General features: G+C 37.2%; 2 protein-coding genes and 1 pseudogene across 4 annotated transcripts in view; 1 reads left to right on the top strand and 2 right to left on the bottom strand.

Moving 5' to 3' along the window:
* The window catches only part of LOC148107839 (uncharacterized), a 190,460-nt gene that overhangs the window by 162,179 nt on the left and 1,846 nt on the right, over positions 1-26,435 (bottom strand). The window lies entirely within an intron of this gene.
* Positions 1,909-17,348, bottom strand: LOC148107840 (glyceraldehyde-3-phosphate dehydrogenase pseudogene; annotated as a pseudogene).
* On the top strand, positions 6,742-8,543 carry CCDC179 (coiled-coil domain containing 179). Its single transcript, XM_087855263.1, has 3 exons — positions 6,742-6,792; positions 7,549-7,589; positions 8,429-8,543. The coding sequence occupies exons 1-3, from the start codon at positions 6,748-6,750 to the stop codon at positions 8,541-8,543; spliced, it is 201 nt and encodes a 66-aa protein (XP_087711389.1). The 5' UTR covers positions 6,742-6,747.

The following is a 26,435-nucleotide window of genomic DNA, read 5'->3' as shown; positions in this document are numbered from 1 at the left end:
TAAGATTTAATTTGTCAATTTTCTTACATACCCATATTTGAAACCACATTATATAAACAATTTATTCGTTTAAAAATATTGTTTATTTCCATACCCACATTTCATTAAACAATTTTACTCAACCTATTTACATGCACTTTGAATGGCATTGGCTTAATTGTTGCCAGAGCCACTTTTTGAGCAAATTTTCAGACATTAATTTTCATTCCCATCTCAATGCCTCAAAAATACAGCCCTTTCTAAATTCTAGTTTGATCCTGTTACATTGTTACTGGAAATTTACCCAAAGTCTAAGGTCACCTTGATAATTATCCAAAGCTGGTGTTCATTAAGGCCATTCCCAACTAATACCTTTTTCTGAAAAACTTTACTTTTTCAAACTCAAGTAACTGAAAAAGAGCTCTAAAATACAGAGTCTTCATAAAGGTTCTGATATAAAGTGACTTACTCTTCTCTGAGTAATAATTTTGAGGAAAGACCTGGCTTTCTATGGGGGCAGTCATGACAGGAGCAGAGTCAGCAAAGGTAAGGAGGCTGAAATGCAGGTCAAATGCAAAACAACTTAGGAGAAAGTTTAATTGAGGGTTTGCGGCAGGGTTCGTGGCATATGACATGGAGGTGTTGTGCTATAAAGAAGAACAAAAATGCTCTTGACAGGATGGAATAAGTTGAATCTAAAAACACGTAACTTATTCTATAGACAAATTTAAAGTCTATAACCTAGATTTCACAGTATAATGGCCTAAGCACAGAAAAAAGAAAATCTGTTAAAAACTCATACTTGGCAATGATAGACAGACAGACAACTTCTCACAAACTTTGGAGGGTAGATTCAAGACCACTTATGCAACTTGCAGATCATAGCTCCAAATAAAAATGCAGAGCTACTTAAAAATTAAGAGGTTTAAGACAGCAAGAACAGAGCATTAATCTTTCTAAGCATGACTCCCTATGTATCTGCACAGATCCTACAACCATAAAGTTGGACCTGCACTGGTATTCTTTTAAAGGGGCCCCATTCACGAAAGACTCATATCTGCCTGCTCAGTACAGAAACTTCACCACAAGGCACAGATCCTTGGAACAAAAGAGGGACGTGGTGGATACAGATATCAGTTGAATGAAAGACTGGTCCAAAAGAGGGAGTGGTGAATCTGTCCACATCCTACTTACTAAACAGATAAATAGCATTTTATCGTGGAAAGGGAACAGACTTTAACCATTAGAAATATTTTCAGTGTTTAAGGACTCTTAGGACTTGAAAAGGATTTGCTCCCTTAAACTCCATTTAAAAAAATAAAGTCACAGGAAAACCCTAAATACACAAATTAGTCACACATGTCCTATTTACTTTGTAAAATAGTTTCAGAACCAAAGATACATGGTTGCGTTGAAATCAAACCAATAATTAAAGTTTCTCAATGACCCAAAATAGATTCCATGACCCTTTGGAAACCCAGAAAATGAAGAAAACAAAAAAATCTGTAAATTATGGTACAAAATAAACCAATGCTGATATTCCGTTTGTATTTCTGCATAAGTTGTTTCATTTATGGGGAAAAGCCTACAAGTTAATTCTTTAAGAAACTGCACTGTTTTTGTACAAATTTACAAAAATAAAATCTAATTATGGAAACATCAAACAAACAGGATGAGCTATTTTTTCTTAAGATGTAAATGAAATATTTAAATATTTCTATAAATTCTGTTGCTAAATAACCAAGTTTTAAAATACTAGGGATGGCAAAACGGAAGCTGAAGAGACATAAACTCCAAATGATTTCATTTGCAAAAAATGAAAGAAAATACTTAATATTTAAACTAAGGAAAAATGTGTGACTATTCAATTTCACAAATTCTATCTTATTTATCTACCCAGGGTAGATATAGCTTCTATTATCGTCATGCTGCTTTAACTGATCCTATCAGTGTATACCTATTTATCAAATACCCGGAGAAATAGAACAGAAACACCAGCTACCTTATGGAAACACTCTAACAGCTAATCTGACTTGCATTATGAAACAGATATTTAAGATCTAAAAAAATCAGCAAATATTCCTTAGATAGAAAATGAGAAAAATAATTGGATGTGAATAAAACTGTGATTTAAATAATGATATCTAGAGTTGTCAATGTAGTTTATGACATAACAAGGCCATGCTTAAAGTAATATAAAATAATACTTAGTTATTCAGAAATAACTACTATCTTTAATCTAGAAGCCTCTCCATATGAGAGAGGTTATAGATGGCACACTGAAAAGGTCCCTCATCAAGTGTATTGGAGAAACACTGTGTAATATATACCCTTCTAGAAGTTCATAATCACTTTTGCATATGATGGGCTCTGAGTTGGCTGGCAGTAAAGACAGGTGTTCAACTTTGTTTAACCTAGAATGTCCCAAACTTATTTGAACTTGGTACCCATTTTTTTACATAAAGGGAAAGGGTGGTTTGTTTACTTGTTTTATTTTTCACATAAAATTATAAACAGTGTGGAATGCTGGTAGTTTCTGGACTTTACTTTGAGAAATGTAGCTCTATACCAATCAAACATTGCACACAAGAATATTAGACTATGCTTGCATTTAGTATTCCAGAGTTTTCATAATTTATTTTACAGTTAAATTTCATCCATTTTTGCAAAGACAATATTTATGAAAATGTACCGTCCAGACTTGGGAAGTTAATGCCCTTGCCCCTTCACTCTTGGTCATATCACACTCTGAGCTTTGTGCCCAGTGCAGGACATTGGACAACATAGAGTAATACAGGTTATCAACCTGGATAGTGGGGAGATTTGAAACCATCTTCAAAGACCTCTAAATGAAGGACTGCAGGTGATTTGGGGCAGGATGGTTGCTGGGACACATGAACCTGTTGTCTTTCAGCTCTAAGCTTGCTCTTCCGTATTCTACCTTGTAAAGCCAGGGCTGGGACTTTGTACATTTTATTTCTCTTTACAAAATAAAAAGTTGGAAATTTAGCCAGCTCAAGTCCTGGTAGGTTTAGCCAATGGGGGGGATGTGGGGTGAGGATGCTGGAGGAAGACTGGAAGGTGAGTGGAGTGGAAAAGGATCTTTCTCATGCCTGTTTCCTTGCTCTCAGTGTCACCCCAGCAGCGACACATCACCTGGAGGTAGCATTTGTCTCCAGCAGCAGTTCTTCCCAGTTTCTATTTTTTCTACACACCCAGAGAGTTGATTTTATTGTTCGTCTTTAATCACACAGCACCTACCATAGAGCAGCCCCTCCTACGAGATCTCTGATCCCCAGCTCTGAAGGACTGCCCCCATCCAATGTCCTGTGGTACCAGTTCAACCTGGTAATACTCCCCTCCTCAGAGATCTGGTTCCCAACTTGTAGGGTCCCTCCTCCAAGTCTGTAGATTCTAACAATCTCAGCCTCTTCCCCAACCTTATCATCATGTAGAGGAGAATTAGTTTCTTTTGTGAGGCTAGTGAAGAGAATAGAACGCCCGGGTTGAAGTAACAGGTTCCAATAATTAGAGGTGCCAAAAAACTGAATGGACCGCACTGAATTTCCTATCCGCTAATTTAATCAAAAGAAGGATCCGCCACAAAATTAACATATTGTGACAGGACTTAGAGAATCAGATGGGAGACTGGACTGGATGAAATACAAGTTTTTTTATTTGGGTGATTCTATAGAAAAATGTAACTACAATTATGATTATTGAGTAATTCCCCAATTAGTAAGGAATTAACTCCCCAATCCCTTACTTCTATTATTCTTAATGCTCATAAACAACCCTATTGTTGGAGGAGGTCATGGAAAGGATATGACTGCAGCTGACCTGAGAGCTGAGCCCTGAAAATGTGAGAGGCTTCTCACCCTCTTCCTTGTCCTTGGAATGTCTGTGCTGCCTACTGTTTCCACAGTGGGAGCCATTTTCCAGGACACAGCCTTGATAGAGTAAGGTGTTGTTGAGACCATATATATGGACTTAGTAGTTAACTAAACCCAGTTAAGGCCTCTATATAAACTTCTAATATTCAAGTGGCCAGGTTCAGAGGTCTATTCATCTTTTCAATGCCCAAGACAAGCCTCATATATAAGTTTCTTGCATATTAAACCTGCCATCTACCTACATGGAGTGGCCTGCCTCTTTCTTCTGTCTCTCCATGCCCCCATGAACAGGGGTCAGTTTTAGATTTCACCCGGAAATTCCCAAGTTTCTGAACCAATACCTATGTTATTAGATATTATCATTCCCATTTTATAAATGTAGAAAGGAGAATGGTAGCTGATGCAAGATCATCAATAGGCCAGGATCGCAAAGTTTTCAAGTGAAGGAAGTGCAGACAGAATGTGGATGCTTGTGAGTCCCACCACCTGCTTGCTGACACTCTGAAACATTCTGTTATAAGCAGTCTCACAGTGCCTGAATCCAGCTAATCATTGTTTTATTTCAACCTCAGCCCTGGTGGGTTGCTTTGTTTGTTTTGCAGAATGAAGGAGGAGGAAAGGCAATGAGAAGTGATGAATGAAAAATGGTAACAACTTGACAATAATTCCTTACTCATCAAATCCACAAGCCCTACCTCCGCCATTTGGACATGCTTGCTCTCTCCATCAGGAATGCTCCGTCTTCGACTACCTGATAAACTCCTATCCATCCTATAGAGTACAGCCCAAACACTTCCAGATTCACTTTAGGTTCTGTCCCTAAGCTGATGCACCTGCTTTAGCGGTATTACACGTACTAGGGGTGGTAACAGGTGACTCCACCTGTGGAAGCATCATTCCAGGAAGGCAAAGGTAGATGAGGAAATCAGAAGAATGGAACCAATCAGCAGCCAGTCTGGCTACTCCACTGGTAAGGAGTCTGGCATTATCTCGAAGGCGTTGTCTTTAGACAGAATTAGAGGCTCCTGCGTTTTTGCACAACATGTGTCTATGTGTGTCCTCCAAACACACAGTTTTGCTATTTTTTTGTTGTGATTTTATCTGACTTTCCTTGAGGGCAGTTGCTCAGTTTATTCATCTTTGTATTCCCAGGACCTAGCAAGATATATAATAGTAAGTATCCAAAACACATGTTTTTGAGGCAACATGGGATAGTGGAGAAAGCACGGGATTTCAAGTCAGTTCCTGGGTTGTGATCATGAGCTAGATTACATAATTTTTCTAAGTTGTGCTCTTCCCAGAGAGGAGAGTTTCAGGAAGGAAGTCGTCAACGGTTTCGAGCAATAGTGGTGGGCCAGATTATTTAATTTTCCTAAGCCTAACTCTTCCAAGAGAACTCACTGCAGCTCCTAACACCATGCAAAAGTCACACGGTAAAAAAGTGTCCATTGAATTTAGGAGGAAGATCACCAGTGACCACTTTGAAACAAGTACCAATGGGGTAGTAAGCGCTGAAGCAGGTTGCAGTGACCCAAATATTGCACTGGATGTAAAGAAGAGGACATGGGAATCCCAGACAACTCTTGGGATTGTTCACTGTAAATACAGGGGATGGGCAAGAGTTACAATTAACTGTTGTTCAAAGGGCTTTGGTTTATTAGTTTAATTAGGGGATGATTTGAGCATATTGTATTTAATTGTTGAAAGAAAACAGAGACTATAGAGAGATTAACAAGGGGAGGGAATAACCTAGAGCAAGAACTCTGAGGCTTCTAGGAGGAAAACAGCATGGGAACAAAAATGAACGGATGTATTTGAGACAAAAAGAGGGGTAACAACTTTTTCAATTTAACAGTATTACAGGGAAAAGGTAACGTGGATTCAAACAAGGCGACAGACTCAGAGGTGGTAAGGAAGTGAGGCAGCTCCAGTCTGGGCTTTTCCAAGCAACTGGTGATCAAAGAGCCCGGAGATCAAAGAGCACAGGCCCCAGGATACAGACTTTGTGGAATAAGTCCCAGAATACGTTCTAATTGTGTAACCTGGGGCAAGGTGTTTAACACGCTAATGTCTCATTTCCCCCATGATAACCACCCTGCTGTTATTCTCCTGGGTTCTTGTAAAGAGTTCATGACTGCATGTGCACACATGCAGCGCACAGCGCGGAGCATAGGCTCTCCTGCAGGGTGAGCCACCCTCAGTGTGTGAGTGAGAGTGGTGGGCTCAGAGGGTTCAACAGAGGAGAGACAGTTTGAAGGGAGCGCTGCAGAGTCCAAAAAAGAAAGAGCTGGGCAAACATACAAGAGGTGGGAAGCAGTGGCGAAGACCCGATGTAAGTTGGAGATCGTGTGCAACATGTCGTGAGGGCAGTTCCCAAACCCCCTTCCCCACCTGCAGCCCAGGTGTTGACAGGGAGAAGGCAGAGAGAGCTGGATGGATCCAACGACAGCGGTGATGTTAGGACAATGAGGGGATAGAATTGAGAACCCTGATGGCAGGCTGAAGTGAAGGGCCACGGAACCAAGCGAGATGTCTTAAGAAGTGAAGGGGGCTCCTTCGAAAGAGGGCAGAGAGTTGAGAACTAAAAACGATGGAAATACTGTATGCTGTGCTTGTTGGAGCCAGAATGCTGGAAGATTTGTGGTGACCTCCCAGCCTGAATTCTACAGTCCTGCTCAGGACCGCAAGAACTTGACCCTTCCCACACGGGATTGAAAGACAGCTAAGGGCAAGGGCGGGGCCATGGGGGAGGATAAAGAGAATTGTGATGGGACCGGGCGGGGCTCCGGGGCGGTGGGGGTGTGCCCCTCCATTACTTGGTCTGGGTCTGGCAGTGAGGGCGGGGGAGCGATCGGGGCTCTGCGGCATAACCAGCATGTGCCTGTGCTGTACGGAGGACGAAGCCATCCAAGTCAGCCCCGTGAGTTCTCCGAGGCCCTAACCCCGCCTCGGCGGGCCTGCCCAGGACCTTGCACTGGGGACACTTGCGATTACGGTCTCTCACGATCATGGCCAATGCAGGCGGGTTTGGTGCTGAGGGTTGGGAATCCCAAGTGAAGTTAGACCCACCCAGGAGGAGGAAAAGGCCCACTCCGCGCTTTCCAGAAGCTGGGCACAATCATCTGTCTGTAGACTGACCCATTAATGTGCCCCAGAGGTGGGGGGCAGAATAAGTTTCTCAACATTGGGGAGGATGGGGGAGGAGATTACTTCTGGGTCTTTGGGTTAAACAACTGGATGAAAATGGGGGGGGGGCATTTATGGTACAATTTAGAAATTGGGGGAAGCTGTGGGAACCCCACAACTAAAGAGCCAAGCTCCGTGTGTCACAGAAAACCATACCACTTCCAGAGTTCCTCAATCACCCCAAGTACCAGCAGAAACATAATTTTTTGATTTCTTGTACACCCTATCCTTTCGTGATAAATCTCAGTACTCCACAGGCTCCCTGTGATGTGGTTCAAGCCTGGTTCTTTTTTCTCATACTATTGCCATCCTATCCCCTGACTTTTACCTTAATGTTCTCATTCTGATCCTGCCTACTGCAATTGAGATAATATGCATATATTACATAAATAAAAAACAGTAGCATAGGCTTCCTATTATAATAACTAGTGTTTCTGTTTGTTCATGGTTTTTTATGGTTTGTTTTGTTTTAATTTTACATATTATGTAGGAAGGGCCAAGATGGCAACATCCTTCAGACGTCACTGAAAGGCAGGTAATGTTTAAGTAAATAATTCTGGGTATTTCAAAATTGTAACTTTGTCTTGTTCCTTTATGTGTGGTGGTCTCTAATATGATAGAACTTTTATTAGCTAGACACTTCTGTGTTATCTTTCATGGGACTCTGGGATCTTGTGACTACTATTAGAATAATGTGACTATTATTAAATGCTTTATATTCTTGTTTTTCAATGTAATAGGAATAGAATAGAGAAAGCAATGTTTTCCTTGTTATAAAGTAATACCACATAGTTCTCAAAGCAGTTATACCAACTGCACTCCCACTGGAAGTGGATAAAAGTTTCTATTATTCATATACTCTGCACCCTAATACTCCATTATCTTCAGAGCATTCTAGTTTGAACCCTTAGATCTCTGCTACTTATAGATGCCATACAATAGGGACATAAAAATCTCTGCTTGACATATGCAGCATTTAAGGGAAGTAAAGAATGTGCATGAATTTTGTTTTCTTATTTCTACAAAGAAAATTCCCTTGGGTTTTTTAATGAACATTACTTTTAACATAAAAGTAAACATGTATATCCATGAGCTTTAGATCCCGCAGTTGGTAAAGTGGGAATCAAGAGTAAATAGTCTCATTCGAAAACTAAAGATGAGCCAGTGTGTTTTCTTCATCTATGAACCACATATTTGAAAAAAGATTTTTCCTACTTTTCTGTAGCTGTGTAAACCATATCCACTGATTGTGTTTATCTTTTTTAATTGACACTAACCAAAAATATAATCAGCATGTTAACTTTTTATGTTTTATGTTTGTTTTATATGTATGATTTGTTTTCCTTCCTTTTAATTTTCCAAAAGTCCAGAGATAAACGTATTGAGAATATGAAAAACCTAAGGAAAGAGAAGAGGAAATTTAATAAACGGTTTGCAAGACCTGCTCCTCTTCCAGAACCAGGACTCCTAGTAAGTACAATATAAAGACTTCACTAAAATTAACAGGTCCTTAAATACAAAAGACATCTTCATTTTTAACTTATGTAGTACTCTAAATTTTGTTTTTCCTCTTTCCTTTGAAAAAATGTGTAATTGTAGTCTGGGAAATTACCTTAAAACTCCTCCATTCAAATTCTCATCTGTAATTTAAAATCTCTCTCACTCTATTTTTTTTGGGGGGGGGTCTGGGTAAAGTTTTCTTTATTGATGGTACATGACAAAGTAGGGCTCTCTAAGCCCCTCTTCTTCAGGGAGTCTGAGATAGATTCCAGACCAGGAGATTCTCAGTGGGTGGGTGAATGAGTTGGGGCAAGGACTCCCTAGTATCTGAGGGCTCCTCTCTTCCTCTTGTGCTCTCCCTAGGTTTGGGGACTCTTACTCTTTGGAGGGCATGTGGACCATAAGGTGCACCACCCACATGCTGTAGCCAATTCATTGTCATACCAGGAAATGAGCTTGACAAAGTGGTCATTGAGAGCAATGCCAGCCCCAGCATCAAAGATGGAAGAGTTAGTGTCACTGTTAAAGTTGTAGGAGACAACCGGGTCAGTGTAGTCCAGAGTGCCACTGAGGGGGCCCTCTGATGCCTGCTTTACCACCTTCTCCAGGGAGCTTTCTCCAGGCAGCAGATCAGATCCATAACTAACATACTGGGGTGGAGACATGGAAGACCATGCCAGTGAGCTTCCCATTCAGCTCAGGAATGGCCTTGCCCATAGCCTTGGCAATACCAATAGAAACAGGAATGATGTTCTGGGAAGCCCCTTGGCCATCATGCTACAGCTTCCCAGAGAGCTCATCCACGGTCTTCTGGATGGCAGTGATGGCATGGACTGTGGTCGTAAGTCTCTCTACAATGTCAAAATTGTCATGGATGACCTTGGCCAAAGGGGCCAAGCAGTTGGTGATGCAGAAGGCATTGCTGATAATCTTCAGGGAGTTGTCATACTTCTCATGCTTCACACCCATCACAAACATGGGACCATTAGCAAAAGGGATAGGGATAATGACCTTCTTCGCTCCACCCTTCAAGTGAGCCCCATCCTTCTCCATGTAGTGAAGACACCAGTGCACTCCACAACATATTCAGCAAGAACATCACCCCATTTGATGTCAGTGAGCTTTTGCTCCTGCAAGATGGAGATGGGCTTTCCATTGATCACACGTTTCCAGTTCTCAGCCTTGACTGTGCCATTGAATTTGTCAGGGTGGAATCATACTGGAACGTGCAAACCATGTAGCTGAGATCAATGAAAGGGTCATGGATGGTGACAATATCCAGTTTTTCAGAGTTAAAAGCAGCCCTGATGACCAGGAACCCATTATGGCCAAATCCATTTACTTTAACCTTTGCCATTGCGTCTCAGGAACCTGGGTGGCACTGCACAAAAAGATGCGGCTGGGTGTTGAATGGGAAGGAGGAGAGAGCCTATTTAAATCTCCTTTGAAATTGTCTCCTTGAGATGATGTGGTTTAATGAAAAGAGTAAGATCTTAAGAAACCACGTTATTCTCGTTTCTAGTTTTTGCTTTACCATATATGATCTTGACTGCCCAAAATCATTATTTAAATCTTTTGGATTATATTATTTGGAAAATAAATGATAAAATCTCCTGGTAAATAGTGATTCAGCCTAGGCTTGATCACTTGCAACATCATAAAAGTCTATACCAATCACAGCTTATTCCCACTTTGCACATTTTTTTTAAATTTAAATTTTAGTTAACATACAGCACAATATTGCTTTCAGGAAAAGAATTCATTGATTCACCACTTACATACAACACCCAGTGCCCATCACAACAAGTGCCTTCTTTAATACCCATCACCCATCTAGCCCCTCCCATACATTCATCTGTTTTGTTTCTTAAATTCCACATATGAGTGAAATCACATGGTATTTGTCTTTCTCTGACTGATTCATTTCGTTTAGCATAATATACTCTAGCTCCATCCACGTTGTTGCAAATGGCAAGATTTTCTTCTTTTTGATGGCATTGGTGTATATGTGTGTGTGTGTGTGTGTGTGTGTGTATCACATCTTCTTTATCCATTCATCTCTTGATGCACATTTGGGCTCTCTCCATATTTTGGCTATTGCTAATAATACTGCTATGAACATCAGGGTGCATGTACCCCTTTGAATCTGTATTTTTGTATCCTTTGGGTAAATACCCAATAATGCAATTGCTGGACTGTAGGGTAGCTCTATTTTTATTTTTTTGAGGAACCTCCATACTGTTCTCCAGAGTGGTTGCACTAGTTTGCATTTCCACCAATAGTCATCTTTGCATATCTTTGACATGGACTTCAAAGTGCTTCCACATAACCTGTCATTATTGTTTCCATGAGCCTTTTACATGTAGTGTTAATTATATTTCCTGTAGCCAAACATAAATCCAATGGCCCTCCATTTTAAAGGCCTTCAGATACTTGAGAAAACTGTTACCTTCCTTCATATTCAGGTTTTTCTTCAGGGTGAAAATCCCCATTTTCCTCATCCATTCCTCTTTCAACCTAGTAGTGAGCCCTGGCCTTATTCAGGCAATCTGCAGGATCAGAATTATATTTTATTATAAAAAAAGATTTGGGGAAAATTATATTTCCAGTAATTAAGTTTTTTTCTGTCGGTTTTCGCTTTGAAAGAAAATATTTTATAAGCACAACTAATGAATATCTATGGCAGGTAGGAATTGCTAACTTTACCTCCTTATAAGAGAAACTCAACCTCAGTGGCTTAACCAAATAGGAGTATATTTTTTCTCCAAAGAACTCCTGACCTAGACAGTCTAGAGCTGACATGTGGTTCCAAAAATCACTAAAGAAGTTCTAGGTTCCCTCTGTCTTTATGATCTTTCAGACTTTTCACATGACTTTCATTCTCATGACTTTGCAATCACTTAACTTTTTACCGTCTATAGTTTTGCCTTTTCCAGAATGTCATATAGTTGGAATCGTACAGTATGTAGCCTTTCAGACTGGCTTCTTTCACTCAGCAAAATGCATTTAAGGTTCCCTCATATCTTTTCATGACTTGATAACCCATTTCTTTTTATCATTGAATAATATTCCATGTTATTCATGCACCTATTGAAGACACCATTGTTGCTTCCAATGTTTGGTAATCATGAATAAAGCTGCTGTAAACATTCATGTGCAGGTTTTTGCATGAACATGAATTTTCAGCTCATTTGGGTAAATATTTAGGAGTACACTTGCTGGATAATATGGTAAAACTATGTTGAGTTTTATAAGAAACTGGAAAATTGTCTTCCAAGGTAGCTGTATAATTTTGCATCCCAGCCATGAATGTGAGTTCCTGTTGTTCCACCTCCTTGCTAACCTTTGATGTTACCAGTGTTTTGGATTTTAGCCATTCTGACAGGTGTATAGTGATAGCTCATTGTTTCAATTTGCCATTCCCTGTTGACATATACTATTGATAATATTTTCATATGTTTATCTGCTCTCTGTATAACTTCTTTGGCACAGTGTCTATTTCAATATTTTGCCCACTTTTTAATTGAGGTCACTTTCTTGTTGAGTTTTAACAGCCATTTGTATATTTTGGATACCAGTTCTTTATAAGATATGCATTTTTGCAAATTTTTTCCCCTAGTTCTTGCTGTTTTCATTCTTCTAATAGTGTCTTTCCCAGAGTAGAAGTTTTTAATTTTAAAGAAGTCTAATTGATTAATTATTTCTTTCATGGATCATGCCTTTGGTGTTATATCTAAAAACTCCCAAGGTCACACAGATTTTTCTCTTGTGTTATCTAAGACTTTCACAACTTTGCATTTTACATTTAGGTGTATGATACATTCTGAGTTAATTTTTGAAAAGTACAAGGTGTCTAGGTTTTGTTTTGTTTTTGTTTTTTGGCATGTGGATGTTTTTCCAGTTGTTTTGCAACATTTGTTGAAAAGACCGTCCTTTCTCTATTGTATTGCCTTTGGTCTTTTGTCAAAGATCTGTTGACTAACTGTTTAGGTCGATTTGTGGCCTGTCTATTCTATTCCATTGAATAAAATATTTATCTGTTCTTTCACCATTACTGTACTGTATTGATTACTGTAACTTTATTGTAAGTCTTGAAGTCAGGTAGTGTTAGTCTTCCAACTTGGCTCTTTCCTTTCAATGCTGTGTTAGCAATGCTGGATCTTTTTGCTTTTCCATATAAAATTTAGACTCAAATTTGTCAAAATCCACAAAGTAACTTGCTAGAATGATTGAAATTGTGTTGAATCTATAGATCAATTTGGAAGGAACTGACCTCTTAACAATATTGAGTCTTCCTGTAAGTGAACATTGGGCTTCTCCCATTTATTTAGATCATCATTGACTTCTTTCATCAGAATTTTACAGTTTTCCTCATTCAGACTCTACATATTTTGTTAGACTTATACCTAAGTATTTCCTTTTTTGGGGTATTAATGTAAATGGTATTCTGTTTTCAACTTCAAATTCAAATTGTTCATTACTAATACATAGGAAGTCAAATGACTCTTCCATATTAAACTTATATCCTGCAACCTTGCCTAGTCATTCCAGGAATTTTTTGTTCTTCTTATTGTTGATTCATTGGAATTTTCTACATAAACAAATAGATCATCTGTGAATGACAGTCTTATTTATTCCTTTCCAATCTGTATACTTTTTATTTCTTCCTCTTTTATATTACATCAGCTAGGACTTCCAGTGTGATGTTGAATAGAAATGGTGACAGAGGACATCCTTGCCTTGTTCCTGATCTTAGCTGGAAAGCATCTAGTTACTCACCATTAAATATTATGTAGATGCCCTGTAGATGTTTTTTTTTTTTTTTTACCAAGTTGAGACAGTTCCCCTATATTCCTACTGTGCTAGGAGTTTTGTTTTATTTTATTTTATTTTTGTATCATAAATGGCTGTTGGATTTCATTAAATGCTTTTTCTAAATCTATCGGTATGATCACATGATTTTTCTTCTTTAGCCTGTTGTGATGGATTACATTAATTGATTTCCAGATTTGAGCCAGCATTGCATATCTGGAGTAAATCCCACTTGATCTGGTGTATGCTTCTTTATATGTATTGTTAGATTCAATTTGTTAATATTTTGTTGAGGATTTTTGTATCTATGCTTGAGAGATAATAGTCTGTCATTTTCTTTCTTGTAACGTCTTTGGTTTGGGTATTAAAGTAATGCTGGCCTTACAGAATAAGTTAGGAAGTTTTCCCTCCACTTCTATTTTCTGCAAGAGATTGTAGAGAACTGGTATAATTTCCTTTTTAAATGTTTGGTAGAATTCACCAGTGAACTGATCTGGGCCTGGTGCTTTCTATTTTGAAACTTAATTATTGATAAAATTTCTTATACTTTTTAATTGTCCCACAGTTCTTAGTTATTCTATTCCATTTTTTTTCTCATCCTTTTTTCTGTTTGCTTTTTAGTTTGGACAGTTTCTTTTGATGTGTTGTCAAGTTTTGATTTTTTTTTTTCTCTACTGTGTCAATCTACTTATAAGCCCATGTATGTCATGCTTAATTTATGCTACAATGTTTTAGATTTCTAGTATTTGTTTTTGATTCTTAGAGTTTCCTTTTCTCCTTACATTATCAATCTGTTCTTGCATCTTGCCCACTTTTCCATTAGAGCCCTTAGCATATTGATAATAATTATTTTAAATTCCCAGTCTGATCATTCCCAAATCTCTGCCATAACTAAGTTTGGATCTGATGCTTGCTTTGTCTCTTCAGACTGTTTTGCTTTTGTTTTTACTTTAAGCATGTCTTATATTTTTGTTATTGTTAAGAGCCAGACATGATATATTGAGTAAGTTAGAAGCTGAGATAGATAAGCCTTTAGTGTGAGGTTTTGTGTTTATCTGGCTAGGATTTGGGCTGTGTTTTCTATTGGCTGTAGCTGTGGCATAAGAGGTGAAAATTTACTCCTTATTTTTGTGTCTCCTCTTATATTTGAGTTCCCCTAGAGCCTCTTTCTTTCCTTTTTTTTTTTTTTAAGGTTTTATTTATTTATTTGACAGAGAGAGAGACAGCCAGCAAGAGAGGGAACACAAGCAGGGGAAGTGAGAGAGGAAGAAGCAGGACCTCAGCGGAAAAGCCCGATGCGGGGCTCCATCCCACACTCCGGGATCACACCCTGAGCCGAAGGCAGACACTTAACGACAGAGCCACCCAGGCGCCCCCAGAGCCTCTTTCTTAAATAAGATCTGAGGCTTGTAGTTCTTTAAGCTAACTTCCCTGATGTTATTGTAGGAGCCTTATTAATGTGGTGGTAAGTTGTTGGAGGGGGAGAAGCATATTGTAGGCCTATGAATAGATCTCAGTCTTTTAGTGAGCCTCTGTCCCTAAGACACGACTTTCTCAACAATTACTTAGCGACCCTTACTCTTAAGTGAAACAGGAAGGCTATAGGGGACCGGAGTTGGGTATCTCCCCTCTGCTATGTAGAAGAGTCTGGATTTGGCTATTTCCCTTCCCTAGGTTAGTAAGGGTTTAATAAAACCCAAATTGGTTAGGTTGTGATAAAATAGTTTCCCTTAAGGGCATGCCCTATTTAAGGAGAAGACAGAGCTTAGGAGAATTTCAAAATAGTTGCTTTTCCCCTCCCATTGTTGGAAGCAAAAGGAGATTTTTTTCCCTCTGATTACCACAATAAGACCTGGTGGGGCTCCTAGAGGTAAAACTCAAGGAAATATGGTGGCCTCCCTAAGACTGCCCCCCCACCCTAAGTTTGTAACTTTGAAGGTAATCCATAGTGAGCTTCAACAATTTGTCCATTAAAGTTTGAGTGTTCCTGTTGGAACAGTATCCAGCAGCATCGTTTGTGTCTCGTTTGTCCTATGACCTCAATTCACTGACAGATCTAAGAAGAGTTGTTGATTTTTAGTTTGTTCAACTTTTTTTCTTGTGAGGATGGGACTGATGACTTCCGAGTTCTTTTACATGTCAGACTGGAAACCCCCACTTATATTTCTTTGCTCAAAACTGGTCACTAGCCACCCCAAGCTGCAAGTATGTTTAGAGTGGTGAAAAGGTGAACTGGCTTCTTTGCTGCTCTGAAGAGAACTGAGGTTCCATTAGTGTGGATGAAAGTACTTTATTTTCTCAGGCTGTCATGGTCCTCATATAATTCACCCTCCTCCTCTAGTCTTGGAGTAAATAACAGATTATGAGTAACAGTTCAGCCCTTCAGCTTTGTCTTTTTCCTATTTGTCTTTGCCTAGTCAAAGGGAGCTTACGCATTGCCACCTAGAAACTCAGGATCCTCAAGCTTATAGAGTTAAATATCTACAAAGATATTTAAATATCTAAAAAGTTCTTCCCTTGCAGATATACTAGTGTTTGAAATACTGCCCACATCATCATGGCCTCTCAGATATGCATTAAAATATGTCTGCACAACATATTTTACATCTGTTCAGTTATCCCTTAGTAAAGTATAATTATATGGGATATAGAGGAGAAGGAAGCAGTGATTCCTGAGACCTCACCTTTCTATTACGTGTGGCAATTACCACCACTTCGGAGCCCTTTAACTTTTTGATTCATTTCCACACATTAGTTTGGCTAATTTTTCTGTCTCATTGCAAGTTCAGATATCCTGTGCCATCAGTCTTCTCCCCTCATGACTTGCCCCTCAATACCAAACCATTTAGGATTTTCCATTAAAAAGCTCCCCCGCATTTTTTTCTTGATCTACCAGATGTTTTTTAAGGAAATGCCTATAGACTTATTGTATATCAATTATCCAACCAACACACTTGAGTTTCAGAGACAAATAAAATGTCTCCAAATAAGTAAAAATATAAAAAACAAAACACATGATATATGAGAAGACTGAGTTCAATCTGGTACTTAGTACTTATTCTCCTTACTACAAGGATTCTTGGAATTGTGTTCAAAACATCACAATATTTTTCCTCTGGCAGTATTAGGCAGTCATGAAAGTTCTGATATCCTGTAAAAGAGAAAATGCACCCTTCACCCAAGAAAGAACATGAGGGGGATGAAAGCCCCAAAGTACACACTACGCTGATGCTAAAGGGCTTCTCAGGACTTACCAAAGAGTAATAATAGCAAGGAGGTACTGTGGAAACCCTATTCTAGTGTTTCCTATATACTGACCAAGATGTACAGTGTATCATATTTAAGCTTGAACTCTCAGTGCTTCTAAATGTGGTCAGGACCAATTTTATTTTTTTTTATTTGGTTTGGTTTAATTTCCAAATTGTTGTGGGCTGTCATTTTGTAACATATGATCAAAATGTCATAGCAACATCAGATTATTACAAATGAACATAAATATTTATTCTCAATTTGTCTAACTAATCTTGTTGCAAAGTTGTAATGACTGTTAGGCTAGCACTAAAAGCAGACCACACAGAATAACACATCTCTAAAGTGTACTGATCCTCTCACTTTTTTTCCCCTTACATCTTTTGCAAATTGTTGGGTTATAAGCAGCATCCCTACTAATACCCTCTTCTCTTTTTCTTTCATCTTAAATTGATTTTTGGCTTCAGGAAAAAATATAACAACAGTATTTGTACAACTTAAATGGTTTGGGATGAAAATAAAAACATGGGTCCATACATATAGGTATTTTTAACATATGGGTTGTGCCCAGTAGAATCGAAGATGTACGATAAGGCTAGAGCACCTAGTTGTAAAAACTTTGAAAAAGTATTTTTATTTTGATTTTTGTCTGTTTAAAGTCTCTATAACAAATCTGTCTCATAATTATTTTATTAATAATCATAATCATTGATATTAAAATAATCATAAAATATTTATTTATGGTTAAATTCCTGTCAATGCTGATATACATACTCTTTCTATTTTTACTTATTTGTCTATATTTACTTATTTACTTATTTTTACTGACTTCCATTTCAAGACTTAAAAAACTCTCAACAGATACATATAACATGCTTCCTCAGCCAACCACAGACCATAAAACTGGGAACGAAAACCCCTATGTTTAACATCTCTGTTACATCCATAATGTTTAGAAATGACCTTAACCCTTTCTCCAACCTGTTATTTTTGGTTTCTACAAATTCTTCCTGCTTGTAGTGTTTGTTATCTGATTCACAGAAGGAAAAAAAACCCACTTTATATCATATTCATTTCCGGATACGAATTATTTCATAATAGTGCTTTTCACATCTGGCTACTATCTGAATGTGATGTTGTGATAATTTAGAATAGCATTTCAAGCTCTTTATGAAATTCTTTTTGTAAGAAAGTCTACTCCCTTTGAGATCTTTCCCAGATAATTTAGAACTTTGCATAAATTTTTCCTCATATACATTTTAATTGAATTTATTTTTCTTTATGTACTTTAATTTCTTCTAGTGGACATAAAGGTGGAGTCTGTATGGAAGCAATCATTCCAGACCAAACTATGCGGGTTTATATCATCAAGTGGCATTTCGTAATTTGACTTCATTTGAAAAATAAAGGCCAAACTCTGCCATTTCAACAAAATAAACACAGTGCAACCATCTAACATCCAAGCCACAGGGCCTAGAATTTTATTAAATACTGTAACTCATTACCACTCTCTTTTCTGTGGTAAATTTGAGATTTGCTGCTTTTCAACAAAAAATAATATGTACAGGCTTTTAAAAATGATATCCTGCTCTTTTAAATTTTTGCAATTAAATTTATGACATCTAAAAATTTAGAGTTAATAATAGGAGAAATGCCCCTAACTTGGCAGCAGCCAAATATATAAATCAGTTAATAACAAACTTAAAGAAATAAATTGATAATAATAATAGTATGGGATTTTAACACCCTATTCACAGCAATGGCCAAATCATATAAGGAGAAGATCAACAAGGAAACAAGGGCTTTGAATGACACACTGGACCAGACAGACTTAACAGATATATTCCAACATTCCATCCTAAAGCAGAAAAATACACATTTTTTTTCCAGTGCACATGGAACATTCTCAAGAATAGATCACATACTGGGTCACAAGTCAGGCCTAAACCTATACAAAAAGACTGAGATCATACCATGCATATTTTCAGACCATAATGCCATGAAACTTGAAGTCAACCACAAGAAAAAATTTGGAAAGCCTGTAAATACATGGAGGTTAAAGAATAGCCTACTAAAATCAGGATATTAAAGAAGAATTTAAAAAATGCATGGAAGCAAATGAAAATGAAAATATGACAGTCCAAAACCTTTGGGATGTAGCAAAGGTGGTCCTAAAAATTAAGTATATAGCCATACAGGCCTTCTTCAAGAAGTAAGAAAAGTCTCAAATATACAACCTAGCCTTACACCTAAAGGAACTAGAAAAAGAACAGCAAATAAAGCCTAAATCCAGCAGGAGAAGGGAAATAATATAGATTAGGGCAGAAATAAATGCTATAGAAATTTTTAAAAACCCCAGTAGAACAGATCAACGAAACTAGGAGCTGTTTCTTTGAAAGAATTAACAAAATTGATAAAACCCTAACCAGACTAATCAAAAAGAAAAGATAAAGGACCCAAATAAATAAAACCGTGAATGAAAGAAGAGAGATCACAACCAACAGAAACACAATTATAAAAGAATATTATGGGCAATTATATGCCAACAAATTAGGCAATCTAGAAGAAATGGATGAATTCCTAGAAACCATAAACTACCAAAACTGAAACAGGAAGAAATAGAAAACCTGAACAGACCCATAACCAGCAAAAAAATTGAATCAGTAACCAAAAGTTTCCTAACAAAGAGTCCAGGGCCTGAAGGCTTCCTAGGGGAATTCTATCAAACATTTAAAAAAGAAATAATACCTGTGCTTCTGAAACTGTTCCAAAAAATATAAATGGAAGGAAAACTTCCAAACTCATCCTATGAGGCCAGCATTACCTTGATCCCAAAACCAAACCAAGACCCCACTATAAAAGAAGAATTACCTGATAAACATGGATGCAAAAATTCTCAACAGGACACTAGCTAATCAAATCCAACAGTATATTAAAAGGATTATTCACCATGAACAAGTGGGATTCATTCCTAGGCTGCAGGGGTGGTTCAATATCCATAATCAACATGATATATCACATTAATTCAAGAAAGGATAAGAACCATGTGATCCTCTCAACAGATGTAGGAGAAAAAAAAAAGCATTTGACGAAATACAGCATAAAGGCCATATATGAAAGACCCACAGCTTATATCATCCTCAATGGGGAAAAACTGAGAGCTTTTCCCATAAGGTCAGGAACATGACAGCAATGTCTACTCTCACCACTGTCATTCAACGTAGTACTGGAAATCCTAGCCTCAGCAGTCAGACAACAAAAAGAAATAGAAGGCAATCCGAATTGGCAAGGAAGAAGTCAAACTTTCACTCTTTGCAGACAACATGATACTCCATGTAGAAAACCTAAAAGACTCCACAAAAAAATTGCTAGAACTATACAGAAATTCAGCAAAGTCACAGGATATAAAATCAATGCACAGAAGTCTGTCGCATTTTTATACACCAATAATGAAGAAGCAGAAAGGGAAATCAAGGAATTGATTCCATTTACAATTGCAGCAAAACCCATAAAATACCTAGAAATAAACCTAACCAAAGAGGTAAAAGATCTGTACTCTGAAAACTATAGAACACTCATAAAAGAAAATGAAGAAGACACAAAGAAATGGAAAAATATTCCATGCTCATGGATTGGAAGGAAGAACAAATACTGTTAAAATGTCTACACCACCCAAAGCGATCTACACATTCAAGGTAATCCCTATGAATATACCACCAGCATTTTTTTCACAGGGCTGGAACAAAAAATTCTAAAACTTGTATGGAACCAGAAAAGACCCTGAAGAGCCAAAGTAATGTTGAAAAAGAAAACTAAAGCTGGGGGCATCACAATTCTGGACTTTAAGCTGTATTGCAAAGCTGTAATCATCAAGACAGTATGGTACTGGCATAAAAACACACACATAGATCAACAGAACAGAATAGAGAATTCAGAAATGGACCCTCAACGATATGGTCAGCTAATCTTTGACAAAGCAGGAAAGAATATCCAATGGAGAAAAGATAGTCTCTTCAATAAACGGTGGTGGTAAAACTGGACAGCCCCATGCAGAAGAATGAAACTGGACCACTTTCTTACACCATACACAAAAATAAACTCAAAATGGATGAAAGACCTAAATGTGAGACAGGAATCCATCAAAATCCTAGAGGAGAACACAGGCAGCAAACTCTTTGAACTCAACCACAGCAATTTCTTACTAGACACATCTCTGGAGGCAAGGGAAACAAAAGCAAAAATAAACTATTGGGACTTCTCAAAGATAAAAAGGTTCTGTACATGGGGCGCCTGGGTGGCTCAGTCGTTAAGTGTCTGCCTTCGGCTCAGGGCATGATCCCGGAGTCCTGGGATCAAGCCCCATATTGGGCTCCTCTGCTGGGAGCCTGCTTCTTCCTCTCCCACTCCCCCTGCTTGTGTTCCCTCTCTTGCAGGCTGTCTCTCTCTGTGTCAAATAAATAAAATCTTTAAAAAAAAAAAAAAGTTCTGCACAGCAAAGGAAACAATCAACAAAACTAAAAAGCGACTATAGAATGGGAGAAGATATTTGCAAATGACATATTGGATAAAGGGCTAGTATCCAAAATCTGTAAAGAACTCATCAAACGCAACACCCCCCAAAATAAAAAATCCAGTTAAGAAATGGACAGAAGACATGAACAGACATTTCTCCAAAGAAGACATACAAATGGCCAACAGACACATGAAAAGATGCTCCACATCACTTGGCATCAGGGAAATACAAATCAAAACCACAATGAGATACCACCTCACATCAGTCAGAATGGCTAAAATTAACAAGTCAGGGAACAACACATGTTGGCAAGGATGTGGAGGAAGGGGAACCACCTGACACTGTTGGTGGGAATGCAAGCTGGCACAGCCACTTTGAAAAACAGTATGGAGGCTTCTCAAAAAGTTAAAACTAGAATTACCCTATGACCCAGCAATTGCACTAGTAGGTATTTATCCAAAGGATACAAACATAGTGATTTGAAGGGGCACATGCACCCCAATATTTAGAGCAGCATTATCAAAATAGCCAAAATATGGAAAGAACCCAGATGTCAATCAACTGATGAATTGATAAGAAGATGTGGTGTGTGTTGTGTGTGTGTATAACCTGTGATATATATATATTTTTATATATGTATATAATGTGTGGTGTGTATACACATACAATCTGTGATATATATATATATAAAACTCAGCCATCAAAAAGATTGAAATCTTAACACTTGCAATGACATGGATGGAGCTAGAATGTATTATGCCAAGCGAAATAAGACAATCAGACAAATACCATATAATTTCACTCATATATGGAATTTAAGAAACAAAACTGATGAACATAGAGGAAGGGAAGGAAAAATAAAACAGAGGGAGAGGGAGGCAAACCTTAAGAGACTCTTAACTATAAAAAACAAACAGGGTTGCTGGAGGGGAGGTGGGTGGGGGGATGAGGTACATGGATGAGGGCATTATGGAGGGCACTTGTAATTAGCACTGGGTGTTATATGCAAGTGATAAATCACTAAATTCTACCCATGAAACTAATAATACAGTGTATGTTAACTTAAATAAAATCTGAAAAAAAATAATATGGGAAAACAGACTTCCTTTGCTATATATTTATAATGACTTGTGTTTAAACAAAATGTTTAAAATCTTTACACAGTCCTGGGAAAGAGTTATAATATGACTAAAGGCTATGCTTTTCCCTGATATTACAAATAAGCTATCATGTAATTAAAATTTTCATATAAGGTAAAATTTGAATATTGAATTAAATTTTACTTTTACATTTAAAATGATAATCACATCTGTCTTTGTAAAATGCTCTCAATTACATAAGTAATTTCTAATATGTAAATGCAATAATCACAATTATTTTATAAATAAATTATTGACTAGTGAATTAACAAAAATATTCAGTGACTGATTTGCAGTTTCCAAAATAAAGAGAGGAGAAACAAAATGAACCCCATTTATTGCCTGGAGGAGTATTCCAGATCTGGACAGATCTGTTTACTCTTTGTCTATTATCAATATCCAATGTCTATTACCAAATCAAAAGCATGCCAAGAAAAAGAAAACTGTAACATGTCATCAAAAGGAAATCAAGTCAATATGAAGAGATACAAAATGAAAAGAGATGAAAGACTTAGAAGAATTAAACATCTATTATCAGTATGTTGGCTATGCTCAGCAATTTAAAGAAAAATGTAAATGCAACAGGGACAGAAATGAAAGATATTAAAAAGAACCAAATGCAACTTTTAGAACTGAAAAATACCTGAAATTCACTGAAATTTAAGATACAGCAGATATAGCAATAGAAATAGTTCAAACTGAGGCAAAGAGAAAAAAACTAGGAAAATGATTAGCTTCTTGTTGAATTGTGAGATAATATCAAATGTTCTAACATATGAGTAATTAGGAATGTCTGAATTCAGGAGGATGGGAGTTAAAAAAATTCCCAAAATGCTTCCAAGTTTGATGAAAATGAGTCCCACAAATCCAGAAATTTTAATGAACACCAAGCAAGATAAAGACCAACCCTTACCAACTTACCTGGTAATCAAACTACTGAGAAACCTCAAAAAGAGAAAGGAAACATCATGGGGGATTGGGGTACATCCGCATTAGAAACCAAGTAAACCAGAATGACATCCTTAAAGGAAAAAAAAGTCAACTTAAATTTTATATGGAGCAAAAATATCCTTCAAAACCAAAGCAGAAATGCAGAATATTTTCTCCAGAAAAGAAGAGCCAAAAAAACTTATCACTAGCAGACTTGCAGGAGAAAGTTCTTTAGGTGGAAGAAAAATTATATGAGATAAATTTTTGGATCTTCATGAAACAATGAAGCGCTCTGGAAATGATACATATATGTGTAAATATAAGAGAACTGTATTCTAATTTTTAATTTAAAAAATAATTGACTGTTTTAAGCAAAACTAACATATTTCGGTATTAACATGCAGGGATAAAATGTATGACAACAATAACAAGTGGTAGGAGAAGGGTGATGGAAGTACAATTCATTGAAAGCTTACATTTTACACAAGAAGTATAGTGCTTGAAGGGAGACTCAGATGTTACGGATACATATTGTAAATACTAGAGAAACTAACACACGCACAAAGAGATATAGCTATTTGTGGAGATAAAAATGGAATGCTGAAAATCCATCCAAAGAAGATAGAAAAAGAAGAAAAAAAGAACAGATTTGAAAATAAAACAAATGTCAAAATGATCAATCCCAAACTGATCAACAGCTACATTAAATGCAAATGGTCTAAACACTCCAACTAAAAGGAAGTAGCAAGAACTGTGAAGGATTTTAGACTTTATTTTTACAAGATAACAGGTTAGACCACCATAGTTTCATAGAGGCTGGCAGAAAACAAAGGACTTTGTTACTCAAGTGCATGCTTACATTGGTTTCCCTTGACTCCCAAGTCCCATGGGGGATAGGTATGCCCTGGTGGATGCTGCGCACACAGTGGGCTTGTATCATAGCTAAGGAAGCCCCGATCCTAGCAATCGTACCCAACATTTGCTCTGGAGTAGACATTATCTGTATTACACTAGACAGTAAACAAATCTGCTCTGGAGGAGATTTTATCTTCCAAGTGTGCTTACTATACAAACATCCTTGAAAGAGAGTCTAGAACAAAAATTATTAAAACCTTTGCTTAGAAAACAGAAATGTGAAAGACCCATAGAGAATTTTCCCCCAACAGGCAGAGACTGTCAAACTGGATTTTTAAAATGCAAAACAACTACAAACTATTAGAAACACACTTTGTATATAAATATTAATAGTTTCAAAAATTAAATATATACAATGAAAACAAAAATCTTAAGAAAACTAATAACATAAATTGGTTGTCAGAACAAGTCATATTATTGGCGCTGGATGAACATTTTATAATCACAAAAGTTTCACACAATAATAATAAGCATATGCACTCAATAACAGAGCATCAAAATATGTTAAGCAAAAACTGGAAGAATTCAAAGAATAGACAAATCCACAATTATATCTGAAATATAAATACTCCTCTCCTAGAAATGGATGGGAAAATCAGTAGATAAAAGACTTAAATGACATTACCAGCCAATTACCTTACTGATATTTAAAGAATACCCCAACAAACAGAACACATATTCGTTAAAGTACACCATGGAACAATAAAATAGACCATCTGCTGGGCCATAAAGAAACTCTAAGTGGATTTCATAGGATTGAAGTGATAATATGTGCTTTGGCCAAGAAGAAACCAAGCCAAAATAAACAAACAAAACCAAACAAACCCCCACCCCCAAAAAAATCACTTTTAGAACTCATTAAATAATATATTAAATATTAAATAATATAAACATTCCATAAAGTGGACAAAAGATTTCCTATTTCTTTTTTTTTTTTTCCAAAGATTTTATTTTTTCTTTATTTGACAGAGAGAGAGACAGCCAGCGAGAGAGGGAACACAAGCAGGGGGAGTGGGAGAGGAAGAAGCAGGCTCCAGCGGAGCAGGGAGCCTGATGCAGAACTCAATCCCAGAACCCTGGGATCACGCCCTGGGCTGAAGGCAGACGCTTAACAACTGAGCCACCCAGGTGCCCCAAAAGATTTCCTATTTCTAAAAAGATATACAAATAGCCAAGATGTACATGAAAATGTGGGAAATGCAAATTAATACCACTACACACCCTTTTGAATTGGTAAAACTTAAAATGCTGACCATACCAACTTTGGCTAGGCCTAAGAAACAACTGGTACTTTCTTAACTTATATGTTTGCTATGGAAATGATATAAGCACTGTAACTTACAAAAAAAATTCCTGACAGTTTTCCATACATGTGAAATATGACCCAGTTATTCTACCCAGGTGTTCACTGAAGAGAAATAAACATATTCACACAAAGAATTGTACACAAATATGTATAGAGATTTGCTTATAACACCCTCAAAGTGCTAAAGCCCATTAAGTTCATGGATAGGAAAAACTGATTTTTAAAATGTTGTATATCGGGGTGCCTGGGTGGCTCAGTTGGTTAAGCATTGGCTCTTGGTTTCGGCTTCGGTCATGATTTTGGGGTTGTGAGATCCATCCCTGCACTGGGCTCCACGCTCAGTGTGGAGTCGGCTTGGGATTCTCTCTCTTCCTCTTCCTCTGCCCCTCCCCCTGTTCGCATTCTCTCTCTCTCAAGTAAACTTTAAAAAAAAAAATCTTTAAAAAAAACAAAAAATAAAATGTGGTATATTTACTTATCTGATGAGCACTGAGTATTGTATAGAATTGTTGAATCACTATATTGTACACTATAGAAACTAACATAACACTGTATGTTAACTATACCGGATTTAAAATAAAATAGGGTATATCTACAACAATGGAATATTATTGAAGGAACTGCCACAAAATAACACTGATGAACTTTAAAAACTTTATCTTAATGTAAAGATAAAGCACATATGATATTCCATTTATCTGGAACTCTAGAAAGTATCATCAACATATAGAGATAGAAAGCAATCAGTGCACCATGGACACAAATAAATGGGAAAATATCCCATGTTCATAGATCAGAATTAATATTGTTAAAATGTCCACACTACCAAAAGCAATCTACAGATACAATGCAATCCCTATTGAAATTCCAATGTCGTTTTTCACAGAAATAGAAAAACATCCTAAAATTTGTATGGAACCACAAAGACCCTGAATTGCCAAAGCAATCTTAAGAACAAGGCTAGAATCATATTTCCTGATTTCAAACTATATTACAAAGCTATTGCAATCAAA

The sequence above is a fragment of the Ursus americanus genome, chromosome 24, assembly GCF_024610735.1.
Source record: "Ursus americanus isolate L20-20 chromosome 24, mUrsAme1.1.p, whole genome shotgun sequence".
Classification (NCBI taxonomy): Eukaryota; Metazoa; Chordata; class Mammalia; order Carnivora; family Ursidae; genus Ursus; species Ursus americanus.
Note: the sequence above shows the minus strand (reverse complement) of the source record. Positions and strands in the feature narration are given on the sequence as shown.

Excerpts from the sequence above, each read along its gene's own strand:
- CCDC179 (XM_087855263.1), top strand. The coding sequence starts at position 6,748 with ATGTGCCTGTGCTGTACGGAGGACGAAGCCATCCAAGTCAGCCCC. Across the intron at positions 6,793-7,548 it reads AAGCCATCCAAGTCAGCCCC|GAAGGGCCAAGATGGCAACA; the intron begins GTGAGTTCTCCG and ends CATATTATGTAG. Across the intron at positions 7,590-8,428 it reads CCTTCAGACGTCACTGAAAG|AGATAAACGTATTGAGAATA; the intron begins GCAGGTAATGTT and ends CCAAAAGTCCAG.